The following is a 16,317-nucleotide window of genomic DNA, read 5'->3' as shown; positions in this document are numbered from 1 at the left end:
CCATCTTGGTGTGCTGTAGAATATGGGCACTAAACACTGATTGTGGTATAATAATTTTACGAATTTTATCCATAGTGGATGCTGTCGATCTCCTTGACTGTTCCTTTTGGGGTTGTAGAAAAATATCCGCTACCAGTCACAATAAAAGGTTGTTTATTTGTCACACGACCGGTTTCGGGCTAGCGCCTATCTTCAGGTGTTTATACATTCATGTACATGTTTGTACTGTTGGAGATCACTGTATAAATACAAAAAAAATATTTGCTGGTGACTACAGAGACACAAGTGGGAAATTGCAAGTGGTAAGGAAGCATTTGACGAAAATATATCTGTACTTACAAAAAGATGAAGCACCATTATTACAGTTATGCTGTGGTGATAGTTTTGCCACTTAGTTACACACTTATGGTCATTTTCACGTCCATATATCAGTTTTACCAAGTATAGCTCCATATTGCACTATTATTATGTGCACTCGTGAAATACACTGTGTGTACATACAAACATGTCGGCTGTGGTCAAAGAACTTAGATGTAGCAGATGTAAATATTTTCGTCAAATGCTGCCTTACCACTTACAATTGTCCCACTTGTATCTGTGTAGTCACCAGCAAATTTTTGTTTTTGTTTTTATGCAGTGATCTCCAACAGTACAAATATGTACATGAAAGTACAAACATGTACATGAAAGTACAAACACCTAAAGATGGGCACAAGCCCGAAACCGGTCGTGTTACAAATAAACAACCTTTTATTGTGACTGGTAGCGGATATTTTTTCTACAAACCCGTATAATAATTTTCGTTGAAACACTTTCTATTTTGTGCCTGTGGTTTCTACAAACTTTTCTCTTGTCGAGTTTTATCCTCCGCCGTTGTGACGGCGGTGAAAGGGTGGCTAATTGCCGGAGGCGGTGGTTTGCAGGTGTCGTGGGTGTTCCGGCAGGACGGCTCTGAGGACATGCAGCTGCTGACGGTGGGCCACGCGACGTACAGCGCCGACCAGCGCTACGTGGTCGACTTCCAGTACCCCAACAACTGGCGCCTGCTGGTGCAGCGCGCCGCCATCCGCGACCAGGGCCTGTACGAGTGCCAGGTGTCGACGCACCCGCCGCGCGCCGCGCAGTCCTACCTCCTGGTCCAGAGTGAGTCTGCCTTCCTCCGTTCACACTAGCTACCACTTGCACTTGTACCCTAGCGGCTAATTCTGTTAGAAGCATCTCGTGGACGTGAGTTCTAGAACAGGTAGCTATAGACACTTCACTGTATATGGCAAGCTCTTCGTTCTTACACTACTGGCCATTACAATTGCTACACCAAGAAGAAATGCAGTTGATAAAAGGGTATTCATTGGACAAATATATTATACTAGAACTGACATTTGATTACACTTTCACGCAATTTGGGTGCATAGATCCTGAGAAATCAGTACTTAAAACATCCATCTCTGGCCGTAATAACGGTCTTCTTACGCCTGGGCATTGAGTCAAATAGAGCTTGGATGGCGTGTACAGGTACAGCTGCCCATGCAGCTTCAACATGATACCACAGTTCATCAAGAGTAGTGATCGGCGTATTGTGACGAGCCAGTTGCTCGGCCACCATTGACCAGACGTTTTCAATTGGTGAGAGATCTGGAGAACGTGCTGGCCAGAGCAGCAGTCGAACATTTTCTGTATCCAGAAAGACCTGTATAGGACCTGTAACATGCGGTCCCGCATTATCCTGCTGAAATTTAGAGTTTCGCAGGGATCGAATGACAGGTCGTAAAACATCTGAAATGTAACGTCCACTGTTCAAAGTGCCGTCAATGCGAACAAGAGGTGACCGAGACGTGGAACCAATGGCACCCCATACCATCACGCCGGGCGATGACGAATACACGCTTCAAATGTGCGTTCACCACGATGTCGCCAAACGCAGATGCGACCATCATGATGCTGTAAACAGAACCTGGATTCATCCGAAAAAATGACGTTTTGCCATTCGTGCACCCAGCTTCGTCGTTGAGTACACCATCGCAGGCGCTCCTGTCTGTGATGCAGCGTCAAGGGTAACCGCAGCCATGGTCTCCGAGCTGATAGTCCATGCTGCCGCAAAAGTCGTCGAACTGTTCGTGCAGATGGTTGTTGTCTTGCAAACGTGCCCATCTGTTGACTCAGGGATCGAGACGTGGCTGCACGATCCGTTACAGCCATACGGATAAGATGCCTGTCATCTCGACTGCTAGTGATACGAGGCCGTTGGGATCCAGCACGGCGTTCCATATTACCCTCCTGAACACACTGATTCCATATTCTGCTAGCATTCATTGGATCTCGACCACCGCGAGTGGCAATGTAGCGATACGATAAACCACAATCGCGATAGGCTACAATCCGACCTTTATCAAAGTCGGAAACGTGATGGTATACATTTCTCCTCCTTACACGAGGCATCACAACAACATTTCACCAGGCAACGCCGGTCAATTGCAGTTTGTGTGTGAGAAATCGGTAGAAAACTTTCCTCATGGTAGCACGTTGTAGGTGTCGCCACCGGCGCCAACGTTGTGTGAATGCTCTGAAATGCTAATCATCTGCATATCACAGCTTCCGGTCGGTTAAGTTTCGCGTCTGTAGCACGTCATCTTCGTGGTGTAGCAATTTTAATGGCCAGTAATGTATATATGAAGGAAATGAAAATTACCAACGACGGGGCAAATCTGCGTTGACCTAAGCCTGTAGACCATTGGTCGATCATGACGAAACTGTAGTATTTTACCTGCTTCTAGATATCACTGAGTTACTACTACAAACGACAGTGTCATATATCACGCTGGTGGTTGGTATAACGCGATGGCGGCGGAAAAATGAAGTCACCTATGTTAACGTCCTGGCTTCCTCCTGTCAAACAACTCCAAGTAACACGATTCATTTCCTGTACAGGTCGCACTGTTGGAACCAGTACGAGACTTTCTTGCCTTAGCATTAAGGAATTTTACGTTTACCGCTGTCTCTTTTTTCCTCGTCTATTGTGAAATGCACTTTCTAGGACATGCAACTGTTTTAGAAGGAACCGCCTTTGCTAATGTTTGTTCCCTTGGCGGAAACTTAGAAATTTCCTCGTTTTTCCTGCAGCTGCTAGAATCTACGTCGTATTTTCCCAAAATTGCCAGCCATCCTCTGGGTATCGCTCGGCCGATGTCAAGGTGAACCGAATGTAATATCGCCTCATCTTTTTGGTTATCTGAATGTCACTGAAGAGTTCACTCAAGTTTAAGGACGACAAGAAATGGTTGCGTAGTTACGCGGGGGCTATTAGTGGAATCACGCGTCAAGAGCAACTTACGCGCTTCTGCCTCTATGTATAGCGAATTACAATTACCAAAGTTCTTTAAATGAAAAGAATAAGGCACAGTTCATTCTGTCACTTCTGTTTACTTTATAGTCCCTTTTCATATTCTCTCAATCCAGCAGCCCTCAGTTTGCTTAGCCACGGATGTCGGTTCGTTTCAGTTTCTCACGCTGTGAATAATACATTTATTTAGTTACTTCAGAACACCTACAAGTATGATCGCCTAAGATTAGTACTGATTCACCTAGCTGAAGTGACGAATTAAAACTTGTCCCAAGGCTGGGATTCGAACTTGGGTCTCCTGCTCAGCAGGCAGATGGGCTAATCACTACGCTACCCTGGCAACCTGCATAACTCTACGGTCTACCCTATCACACCTCCCTCTTCAATACCAAGGGATGGGGACGTGCTAAGATAGACCGAGCAGTTGTGCAATAATGAGCAGCAGACGCAGGTTCGAATGTTGGCCTTCGTACAAACTTTCATTCGTCTTTTCAGTCTGCATATATAGATCATAAATGTCTGAGACTCGAAAAGGTTTATGAAATCGTATAGTTTTGTGTCATTCATGAAACACTTCGCGATCATCGAAAAATACTCAAAATTCAGTTCCACACATCTTTTTACAATACTACCTGCGTTGAATGTTTAATCATGACACGAATCGCATAGTTCTCCTTTTCACAAGTTGATTTAATACCATCTAGGCCTCTCACCAGCGTGTAACTCACCCTCATGATCGAAAGCGCTATCTCCCGGAGATTCACCTGTCGTTTGTGTGTAGCTGCTATTTCTGTGTATTGTAAAACGATAGCGCTATTGCAGCTAACAGAAATTGTATGATTATATCAATACTGTTATATAGGTATCGATGATGTTACCCTCACACTGTCCATTAAATCTACCTGAAACTCCGTACTTACTTGCAAACAAAGCATACAGCACTAATGTGGGTAGTGTTTGCTCTGGGCCATGCACTTACTCTGCAGCTGATATGTCGCCATCCACTACACTTTCACCAAATGTGAGGAATATATTCTGCACTGTACTGCATTTTGAGAAAATGCATGGATCCCTGTGACCTCAAAAACTGATCACCATAGTTCCTTATCTTATTTTCTATCAAGTATTTTTGTCAAATTTGCTATCAGTGACTTATTGAAACAGCTGGATAGTGAAATGGAATACATAGATGCTCTTATATTAAAATTCAGTTCACCACTTTCACCTTTCGCAAATGTTTTAACTCAAAATTTTTGATTGGTCGAAAGTACCATACACCATGAATGTTTTATTATTCTTTTTCTAAAGATGCCACGCATTACAAAATATAACGTGTCCAATTACAGCTCCGGAGGTTATGATAGTCGACGAGCAAGGCCATCAAGTCCACGACAAGTTCTATGAGGCGGAGAGCACGATACAGCTGTCATGCCTCGTGAGGCATGTTTCCATGACGTCATCAGTCGTCACGTGGCTTCATGGTGACCGCGTCCTAAACTACGACACGACGAGAGGCGGGATAAGGTAAGCACAGTTCGTCTGCTCCATCGCTAGCTGCCCTCACCCCTGTGCACGGCGGCTTCTCCTACGTGTGCCGCTATCCATTAATCTTCTCCAGCCACCCTCCCCATTCCTCCCTTCATGGACGATTGACTCCACGCATGCCCTTCTACCTTTTCTGCTCAAGCGAAGTATCTTTCAGTAGTCAATAATCCGCAATGTGTCCGTTTCCTTATATTTTTTTCAATATGCTATTTGTCTGCTACAGTCCACATAGTTTGGTTAACTAGCTTGTAACTATACATTCCAGTCTTGGTCATCAGTGACTCTTTAAAGTCATGAATCTCTTCATATAATCAGATACACCTTGTTATTTACTAACTTGCAGCATGCTGCAGGTTAAAAATAGGTCCCAACTTGTCTTATAATTGAAATAAATGGTTGTAGCTCCGCCAAAAATTGCATTGATAAGTATCTTTTTTTATTTTGTGATGCTGACTAGTTCCAGACACCTGTGTCAATTTTCAAACCATTCGTGTTGTAAGTGTCAAATACAGGCGATTGCCTATGTACAAAAAACAGCCCATGCGGTGATGACAGTGATGATCAGGGCGGAAGCATGGCAGATTCAACAACCGTAAATACACCACATTGGACGGACACTACAGTTAATAATGTTGAGTCGGCCATAGAGCCACTCTTACCATCACTGCTGGAGTAGGTTTCTACATAGGCCATCGCCTGTATTTGTCACAGTTATGACACGGATGATTTGAAGATGGACAAAATTGTTCGAAAATAGTCACCATCAAGAAATAAAAAATTGTACTTCCCAATGCAGCTTTTGACGCAGCTAAAGTCATTTATTTCGACATCTTGTGATTGTTTGTTACATCGCCCTGAAGGGTGATATCTGCGGGAGTAGGTATAAATTATGTACGGGACTTGTGGTAGCAATGAGTCGCTCGGGTTAAAACTGTTATAGATTACTTAACCGAAATGGAAACTAGTCTAAGATATCTCGTTACACAATTATTGTGGGAAACAAGCACCATCGAAGAGCCTTCTAACAAGCTTTGTAGTAGTTAGCAAAAGGAACTCAGTTAAGAGCGTTCGTGACCATAATGAAAGTAATGTCAGCATTATGTACAGTCGTGCTCAAAAGTATCCGAAAGACCTGAATTGCATTTCGCCTGATTCGCATGCAACCCATATAACGCAGCTGTCTAGCAGGTCCTCTAATCGCTCCTTGGTACAGTCGTTTCACTATTGAAAATGGCTCCAACAAGTCACCACTAGAAAACTCGGCTCTGTATCGCTATAACTCAAGATGTAAAGTAATACCACGATACTACAAATATCAGGGAACACCTTATCACAGATAAGACTGTACTTAAGGCTTGTAAGCTCACATTTATTGCAATAAATGACATGCCTGAAATGTTACCACTCTCATTATTACGTCAGATAGGTAATGCACGTAGTAAGTTCGTCGTATTCGTAATTTCCTCTTCAAAGTAACATACCGTACTTGTTATTTAACACAAAATGAAATTAAAAATTTAAGTTATTCACGAGTAGCTAGTTAGGAATATGTATGAACTTCAAATGACGCGACGAACCGTCTCGTTCTTCATTTGGATTCAAACCCAGGTCATGCAGACTAAGATTTCGTGACTGACGGAAACTAACAGTCATTTCTGACTAGGCATACAGAGAGCGATATACCTCCATTTTAGACAGTATCAATTAGCAAATATCAACTTTAAATTACATAACGTAAATATTTTTAACGGACGCGAATTCCTGCCCAGCATCTATCGATCCTGCTAACGAACTACGAGAGATGTTAAATATTGCTTCTTCACAAGTAACTTACATGAAATGCCGTGATGAATAGCTTTGTGGTGGACAGGGATTCGAACCCAGAACCTAATCGGATTGTTATCGAAGCACAATCAACTGTGACATATCGGATTTTTTCGGCAGTAGCTAGATGTTTTAACTGAAATGACGAGAAGAATCATTAATTTTTCCCTTCCCAGGACTCTAACCCGGAACCTATTGCTGTTATTTATTAGAGAAAACGAACGTTAAATATGGGTTTGATACATCAGCAGCGACATGTGAGCATGTTGGAACTAGAAGTAATATGACGAAGAGTTCAATGCTGACGGGAAATCGAACCCCACACATACCGTTGTTGACTACACACAAAGAGACGCCAGCTACATAATTTTTCTCCACCAGCACCTCGGAAGATCATCCTTGAACTTAGAGTGAACTCTCTAATAGTTATGTGTCTCACTGGGAGTCAAAAACGTCAGATATTGTTAGTGTTTACAGCGAATGAAAATATAATAATAAATCAAAATTATTATCCGTCGCCGGCCGCGGTGGTCTCGCGGTTAAGGCGCTCAGTCCGGAACCGCGTGACTGCTACGGTCGCAGGTCCGAATCCTGCGTCGGGTATGGATGTGTGTGATGTCCTTAGGTTAGTTAGGTTTAAGTAGTTCTAAGTTCTAGGGGACTGATGACCACAGAAGTTAAGTCCCATAGTGCTCAGAGCCGTTTCAACCATTTATTATCCATCAGCAGATATCTATCTCATGCTAGATCTTGATAATACATAATGAAAACTTTAGTGCCGGGCCAGCATTCGAACCCATTCACGCGCAATATGTGGAGATGTTGAGGAATCTGCAGTTTTGAAGAAACAACAAACTGTAGTCGAGCTGTATTGACACGAAGGGAGCAAATTCCGCGTTAAGGGCAGTCTGAGTGTCATTCCTAGTTCAAAACCAATTTTATCGACATACAGAATCTCAAATAAAAGATTGAACAAGGGTCCTATGACCCTACAAAGCGTTTGTTTCGTTACTATAAAAAAAATAACTAGATACTCAGGTTCCTGGGAAGAGAAAAATTAATGTTTCTTCTCGTCATTTCAGTTAAAACATCTAGCTACTGCCGAGAAAATCCGATATGTCACAGTTGATTATGCTTCGATAACAATCCGATTAGGTTCTGGGTTCGAATCCCTGTCCACCACAAAGCTATACATCACGGCATTTCATGTAAGTTACTTGTGAAGAAGCAATATTTAACATCTCTCGTAGTTCGTTAGCAGGAACAATAGATGCTGGGCAGGAATTCGCGTCCGTTAAAAATGTTTACGTTATGTAATTTAAAGTTGATATTTGCTAACTAATACTGTCTAAAATGGAGGTATATCACTCTCTATATGCCTAGTCAGTAATGACTGTTAGTTTCCGTCAGTCACGAAATCTTAGTCTGCATGACCTGGGTTTGAATCCAAATGCAGAACGAGACGGTTCGTCGTGTCATTTGAAGTTCATACATATTCTCAACTAGCTGCTCGTGAATAACTTAAATTTTTAATTTCATGTTGTGTTAAATAACAAGTACAGTATGTTACTTTGAAGAGGATATCATGAATACGACGAACTTGCTACGTGCATTACCTATCTGACGTAATAATGAGAGTGGTAACATTTCAGGTATGTCATTTATTGCAATAAATGTGAGCTTACAAGCCTTAAGGACAGTCTTATCTGTGATAAGGTGTTCCCTGATATTTGTAGTACCGTGGTATTACTTTACATCTTGAGTTATTGCGATACAGAGCCGAGTTTTCTAGTGGTGACTTGTTGGAGCCATTTTCAATAGTGAAACGACTGTACCAAGGAGCGATCAGAGGACCTGCTAGACAGCTGCATTATGTGGGTTGCATGCGAATCAGGTGAAATGTAATTCAGGTCGTTCGGTTACTTTTGAACACTACTGTACCTAATCAAAACAATTAACTGTCTATTTATATACTAGTTTTAAACGTTGTTAATTATTTTATGAGTGAAATACTCAAAAAATTCGTGAGTCAGCCACAGAAGGGAACAAAAGTGTGACTCATCGTAGGAGACCACGATGCGATAAGCAATGAAATGAAAGAGAGATGAAATAATTGTGAGATGAATAAAGTTTGCGAGATCGGTGGGATTTTCAAATCCTTGAAACTCATACGACAACTAGGGGGATAGATAGAGAGGATGCATTTCATTTGAGAGCTAACGGAGACGGTAGACCTTCTTACAGACTTATATTGATAGGGCCAGTTGAAGAAAGGTAACTGCAGTGTATGATGGTGTGCTCGTGATTATCTGCTCTGTCTGCACGCAGCCAAATTCATGCACATGGTCTCTCTGAAGACTATTATGTGATGTAATCTAGGTAACAATATACAAACATGAAGGAGAGGGAACATTAGTCTGCCATGCATGTTCAGGTATAATAAGTACAGGTCAAAAGAGATATATGGATTAGTGCTTTAGGCAAGTTATTCTTAATATTGTCATAATGCATGTACAACAAATGCATTACAATTTCAGCTTCGTAATACATGTACAGTGTGTAGTGTACTATTTCAGTTTTATAATCGTGCCATGAGGCATACTGTTGTACCTAGCGAATATTGTCAAACAAAGGATACCACATTTATGTCACAACCCCAAGCAAAGACTAGGTGGCAGTAAACACAATGCTGCCGACGCTAATGTTCGGAAATCAAAGTGGAGGAGATCCACGTTTGCAACAGACCACTCCTAGTGTAAGTATTCGGTCAGTGGGCCACAATCAACATGCAGTTTTGAGCACATAGGTGTTCAGTAAAAGCATAATGCTGGTGAATGCTGCCAATCCTTCTCGATAACGATATGTGTTAGTATTTTTAAACTCTCCGAACACTCGATATCCTTCAAAAGCATTCGTGAACGTAAGTATTCAAAAGTATTCAAGAGATAACACAGCAAACAGGGAGTAACATTTTTCATGCAGCGGACGATAGCCGTACTATAGACTGAGACATTCTGCTCAAGGAGCACATTGACTCTGACTGTAATGTAATTCTTCTATTCTACATAAACGGTTACGTACATTTGTTACAGGTTTCACAGACCACTTACTGAAAGACTTAGGTGTAGATGAAATGTTATTGGTACAGATTACATATGATCAAATTAACCGTGAAATACAAAGTGGCGGAAACCTTTCGTGGAAATTGAAATATATTTCTTGCATTGAAACTGAATACACTAATTCAGTTTAAGTAGTATTCCAGGCACTTTTAGCATACTAACTTCTACGGTATAATAGTTTATGATACGCTAGGCATCCACGAAAAACATTTTTAGCCCAGTATGAGGCGGTCAGAACTATCCGTGGCGACACACAAATGCACTGGAAACGTTGCACGATTGTTCGGAATTCAAGGTTTCTGCTGTAAAATGTTGTCTCAATCAATAGGAGCTGTAGCATAAACTGGGCCAACGCTGGACAAAAACACCAGTGAACAGAATTTTCTGTACACTTCGGCACAATCCCTTCTCTATAGACTTACAATACAACTGCAAATGTGAACCAGTGAATCCCACATTTCCGAATCTAATTTCAAAGACTTCGTAGAGGTTACATTATTCTGGAATTTCCTCTCAAATGCTTGGGACTTTTCCAATCTATGCCTAGTTTACGAGTATATGTAAGCAGATTACCCACAGAAATTTCAACATATATGGTGCCTGCTTGTGTGCGTGAGTGCGGGCATGCTTGTGTATGTGTGTGTGTGTGTGTGTGTGTGTGTGTGTGTGTGTGTGGTTAATTTGAGTCTGAGATGCCCGCACTGATGAGTAATAACATTATGGCCACCTGCTTGATAAATGAAAAAGCACGTCAGGATTGCATGACTTAACTGCCGACAAGGTTTCCACCTGATATTCAGATCATGGCACCACAAAGTGCAAATTGTAAATTTTTGTATGAAACTGACATAAAATATTGAGGTGTTGCATAAGTTTGTAGTGTTTCCCATAAGTTTAATAATACACAAAAGCAACACGTAACATAGGTTTTAGTCATCAATAATATTTCTCCTTCGCTATTTACTACAGTCTGACAACGTTGGGGTAACTTTTTCATTCCGCGACTGTTGAAATCACGTGGTTTTGTGCCTAAGAACTCGTCAAGCAAAGTGCGGAGGGCATTTTCATTCGCAAAGGAAGGCCCTTCAAGGTTGTTCGATAGAGGGCGGAGAAGGTGAAAATCTGAGGGTGCGAGATTGTGTGAATAGGGTGGTGCGGAATGACTTCACAACCCAACCCCGGTACAGTGTTTCCTGTCAGTCTAACAGGATGCGAGCGGGTGTTATCGAGGAGGAGCATCATGTCACACAGTATTCCTGGTTGTTGTTCTTTGATTCCGCCTGAGAGACCTCTCAGTTGCCGTCAATAAATGTCATCAGTGATGGTTACACCTTGGGGAAGCAATTCGTAGTACGACAAGCAGTCGCTGCTCCAGCAGGTACGTAACATTATCTTTCGTCGATGCGGGCAGGGCTTGGTACGGGCAGCTGCTGCTTTGTTTGGGCTTAACCATTCCTTTATTTTCCTTACGTGTGCATGAAGACACCATTTTCCGTCACCACTAGAGACGCAGGATAGGAATGGTCAATGTTGCTCACGAGTCAATTGCTGACCAACGAACAGAGATTCACATATGGCTACCCGCTGATTTCTGTGATTCATGCTTAGAGCATGTGGTACCCATGCACCCGATTTTTAAACCTTCCCCACTGCATGAAAATGTTGCGCGATGCGGAATGATCACAGTTCATGAAATTTGCCAACTCTCGAGTACACCGACTTGGATCATTGCGGATTAATGCATTTAAGAGATCATCATTAAATCCCGAAGATCTTCCTCAACGTAGTCACTAATGTCAAAACAATCCTCCTTAAAACGAGAAAAACATTTTTGGCGTGCTCTTTCCAGTGGAGTTATCCCCATCCACAGCCCAAATATTTCTGTCTGTCTCCGTTGCTGTCACGCTTCTACTGAAATCAAACAGGAGAATATGTCGGAAACGTTTCAATTTCACCCTTTGGCACTCCATTTTCTAGCATCCACAGTTCCACTCACTATTTCCGAATGACAAAATGGCAATATGTAAACTTAAAAAGCAACAGAGAGCTACAAATCAAAACTGACAATCGCTAGATAAATCCAAAGCAACCGGAATAACAATATATGAGACAAATAAGCTGTGAATTTATGCATGAACCTAATACAATGTTCTGTATTTATATATACGTACATACTCCACAAGCCACCTGCAATGTTTGGTTAAGGGCACCTTGTACCACAACTTATCGTTTTCTTTCGTGTTCCACTCACAAACAGAGCGAGGGAAAAAGTGTCTAAAACCGTCCTTACGAGCCCTACTTTCTGGCATCTTGTCTTGGCTGTCCTTCTGCGAAATGTACTTTGTCATCTATAGAATCGTTCTGCAGTCGCCTCTAATGCCGATTCTCCATATTTTTGGAACTGTGCGTTGCGAAAACAATGCCGCTTTCGCGCCGGAAATTCTCATTGGAGTCCTGGAAGCACCTTCGGTTACCTGCGCTCTAGTCGAACCCAGCGGTAAAATACCTAGCAACACCCCTCTGAACTGCCTCGACGTTTTCGTTTAATCTGCCCCAGCTGGGATTCCGACACTCGAACGGAACTCAAGAAAGAGTCGCATTAACGTTCTACCTACTGTCTCCTTTTTTTAGTGAGCTACATTTTCCCAAAATTTCCCCAATAAATCTAAACCGAGAATTCGCCCTCCATACTATCAGCCAGATTTTCATTCAATTTCATATCGCTGTGCATGTTGATGCCCAGTTATTGATGTGACTGTGTCAAGCTGTACCCTACTAATGTCGTATTCGAACATTACAGGATTTTTTCCATACTTCTCCGTATTAACTTACATTAATCGCGCCACATCTGATCTGCGACACTTTGCCGTACATCACCGTATCATCAGCAAACACCCTGGCAGTGAAGTCATTTTTTATACAGAGAATAAAAGCGGTCCTATCACGTTTCCCTTGGTAACTTCTGACGATACGGTTGTCTCTGATGAACTCTCGCCGTCGAGGACAAGGTACTGGTTTCTATACTTCGAGCCTATCGTATATATCAGGGAACCTGACCCGTAAGCTCGGACCTTTGTCAACATTCTGCAGTGGGCAACATTTCAAGCGCTTTCCGGAAATATAGGAGTATGGTATATGCCTGCTGCCCTTCAGCCATGGTTTACAGAATGCCGTGTGAGAAAAGGGCAAGCTGAGTCTCGCACGAGCGATTCTTACTAAATCCCTGCTTGATTGTGGTTCAAATGGTTCTGAGAACTATGGGACTTAACAACTGCAGCCATCAGTCTTCTCGAACTTAGAAGTACTTAAACGTAACTACCCTAAGGACGTCACACACATCCATGCTCGAGGCAGGATTAGAACCTGAGACCGTAGCGGTCACGCGGTTCCAGACTGAAACGCCTAGAAACCGCTCGGCCACATCGGCCAGCTGCTTGGTTGTGGACGGATTGTTTAATGCCTCAAGAAAATTTATAATTTTTTAACTCAGAGTGTGTTCAAGAATTCTGTAGCAAACAGATGTTTCGGATATTACTCTGTAATTATACGGGTCAGTTCCTTTACCTTTCTTATATACGGGAGTCACTTGCGTTTCCTTCCAGTCGCTTTGGACTGACAGAGAGATTCACGATAAATTCAAGCAAAGCAAGAGGCTAATGCCACCACCCCCAGTACTCTCTGTAAAATGAAATTGAGATTCCATCCGTGCCTGTCGACTTACTTGTTTTCAGCTCTTCCAATTGCTTCCCTATGCTGTGCATGCCGATTTCTATGGCCTGCACGATGGAGTCTGTACAACAGTCAAATGATGATATGCTTGTTCGAATCTCCTGCATGAATGATTTTCTAAACGTGAAATTTAAAACTTTATCTTTCCTTTTCCTGTCTTCCATTGCCACCCGTGACTGGTCGACGAATGACTGGATGGAAGCCTTCGACTAATTTTGTGATTTCGCGTATGAGCAGAATTTTCTCGGCTTCTCGGCAAGACTATTTGCAAAGGTGTGACGGAGCAAATTGTTCTATGCTTTGCGCATTGATGTTACGGACTCAAGAAAATGATGTGCTTAAAAGTGTGCTGGTCCTCTTTTGCAACTCATTACAGCAGCGATTCAGCTAGGATTGGGTTCGACAAAACCTTGCTCTGGTTCTGGAAGTATATGACATCAGATCTCAAAAGATCAACGGGTGTTCACTAACATGTACGAGGTGCATTCAAGTTCTAAGGCCATCGATTTTTTTTCTCCGGACTGGAAAGAGATAGAAACATGCGCATTGTTTTAAAATGAGGCCGCGTTCATTGTCAATACGTCCCAGAGATGGCAGCACCATACGGCAGATGGAGTTTTGCCGCCAGCGGCGAGAATGAGAACTGTTTTAAATACTTAAAATGGCGACGTTTTCCTTACTTGAACAGCATACAATCATTCGTTTTCTGAATTTGCATGGTGTGAAACCACTTGAAATTCATCGACAGTTGAAGGAGACATGTGGTGATGGAGTTATGGATGTGTCAAAGTGCGTTCGTGGGTGCGACAGTTTAATGAAGGCAGAACATCATGTGACAACAAACCGAAACAACCTTGGGCTCGCACAAGCCGATCGAGAAAGTGGAGAGAATTGTTTTGGGGGATCGCCGAATGACTGTTGAACAGATCGCCTCCAGAGTTGGCTTTTCTGTGGGTTCTGTGCACACAATCCTGCATGACGACCTGAAAATGCGAAAAGTGTCGTCCAGGTGAGTGCCACGAATGCTGACAGACGACCACATGGCAGCCCGTGTGGCATGTTGCCAAGCAATGTTCACGCGCAACGACAGCATGAATGGGACTTTCTTTTCGTCGGTTGTGACAATGGATGAGACGTGGGTGCCATTTTTAAATCCAGAAACAAAGCGCCAGTCAGCTCAATGGAAGCACACAGATTCACTGCCACCAAAACAATTTCGGGTAACCGCCAGTGCTGAAAAAATGATGGTGTCCATGTTCTGGGACAGCGAGGGCGTAATCCTTACCCATTGCGTTCCAAAGGGCACTACGGTAACAGGTGCATCCTACGAAAAAGTTTTGATGGACAAATTCCTTCCTGCAGTGCAACAAAAACGTCCGGGAAGGGCTGCGCATGTGCTGTTTCACCAAGACAATGCACCCGCACATCGAGCTAACGTTACGCAACAGTTTCTTCGTGATACAACTTTGAAGTGAATCCTCACGCTCCCTATTCACCTGACCTGGCTCCTAGTGACTTTTGGCTTTTTCCAACAATGAAAGACACTCTCCGTGGCCGCACATTCACCAGCCGTGCTGCTATTGCCTCAGCGATTTTCCAGTGGTCAAAACAGACTCCTAAAGAAGCCTTCGCCGCTGCCATGGAATCATGGCGTCAGCGTTGTGAAAAATGTGTACGTCTGCAGGGCGATTACGTCGAGAAGTAACGCCAGTTTCATCGATTTCGTGTGAGTAGTTAATTAGAAAAAAAAAGTCGGAGGCCTTAGAACTTGAATGCATCTCGTAACACGACTTTGGCCTTGAGATACAGTTATCCTGGTGGAAAATGTCATCGCCGCTTCGAAGACGTGAAGTATGAAGGGATGCAAGAGGTTGGCAATAATGTTATCATCGTGCCTTAAAATTTCCAGCTCAGATTAATGTCCTTTGTAAGATAAGTCAGCTACCACCGGCCTTGATCTGTGGTGCCCTGCAGGTACCGTGCAGTGATTCGCCAAGATTACGACATTCCAGACATGGTGGACGGTCTTGTGTGACAAGGAACGTGATCCGATCAGGTAACTTGTAACATTGATCCACAGAACACACTGTCGGTGTTCCTGTGCCCACCACAATCTTAATTGATGGCAGGAACACGTAGGGGTCTACTACTACGTAACGATAGTTTCAGAAACAATAGTTGTGGTTGCACAATAATTGTTCTCAGTCGACAGATTTTTACAGAGCGGGTAGGCTGTGCTGTGACGTGCCACGGACGCCCAAAACCTTGTCACCTATTCGCGGTTTCCCTGTCCTTTCCAATGATGTTCGCGGTATTATCACATGAACCGAGATGTCCGTACAGAGGCGGGAGGCCGTAACAATCATCCCTTTGTCAAAGACGCTTATTTCACTCGAGTGTGTCGTTTGCTGCCCGTATCGTCGCTAGCATGATTTCCTGCGCGTCACTGCCCCACTTACATTCTTTCTTTACCTTGTCTCGTGCTCTCATCACCATCAGCGGGTATTCAGCCTTACGGTGCGCAGTAGTCATAATGTTATTTTTTTTTTTTCATCAGTCTACAGACTGGTTTGATGCGGCCCGCCACGAATTCCTTTCCTGTGCTAACCTCTTCATCTCAGAGTAGCACTTGCAACCTACGTCCTCAATTATTTGCTTGACATATTCCAAACTCTGTCTTCCTCTACAGTTTTTGCCTTCTACAGCTCCCTCTAGTGCCATAGAAGTCATTCCCTCATGTCTTAGCAGATGTCCTATCAT

At 43.0% G+C, this 16,317-nt stretch overlaps 1 protein-coding gene across 1 annotated transcript in view; it reads left to right on the top strand.

Annotated features, from left to right (window-relative positions):
• The window catches only part of LOC126413039 (uncharacterized), a 136,569-nt gene that overhangs the window by 99,420 nt on the left and 20,832 nt on the right, over nucleotides 1-16,317 (top strand). Inside the window, exons 3-4 of the mRNA XM_050082934.1 lie at nucleotides 924-1,143; nucleotides 4,684-4,861. Of these exons, the coding sequence (XP_049938891.1) occupies nucleotides 924-1,143; nucleotides 4,684-4,861 (398 nt within the window). The remainder of the gene's footprint in view (nucleotides 1-923; nucleotides 1,144-4,683; nucleotides 4,862-16,317) is intronic.

Source organism: Schistocerca serialis, chromosome 7, assembly GCF_023864345.2.
Source record: "Schistocerca serialis cubense isolate TAMUIC-IGC-003099 chromosome 7, iqSchSeri2.2, whole genome shotgun sequence".
NCBI lineage: Eukaryota > Metazoa > Arthropoda > Insecta > Orthoptera > Acrididae > Schistocerca > Schistocerca serialis.
The sequence above is the reverse complement of the archived record's forward strand: the minus strand, read 5'-3'. Positions and strand labels throughout refer to the sequence as shown.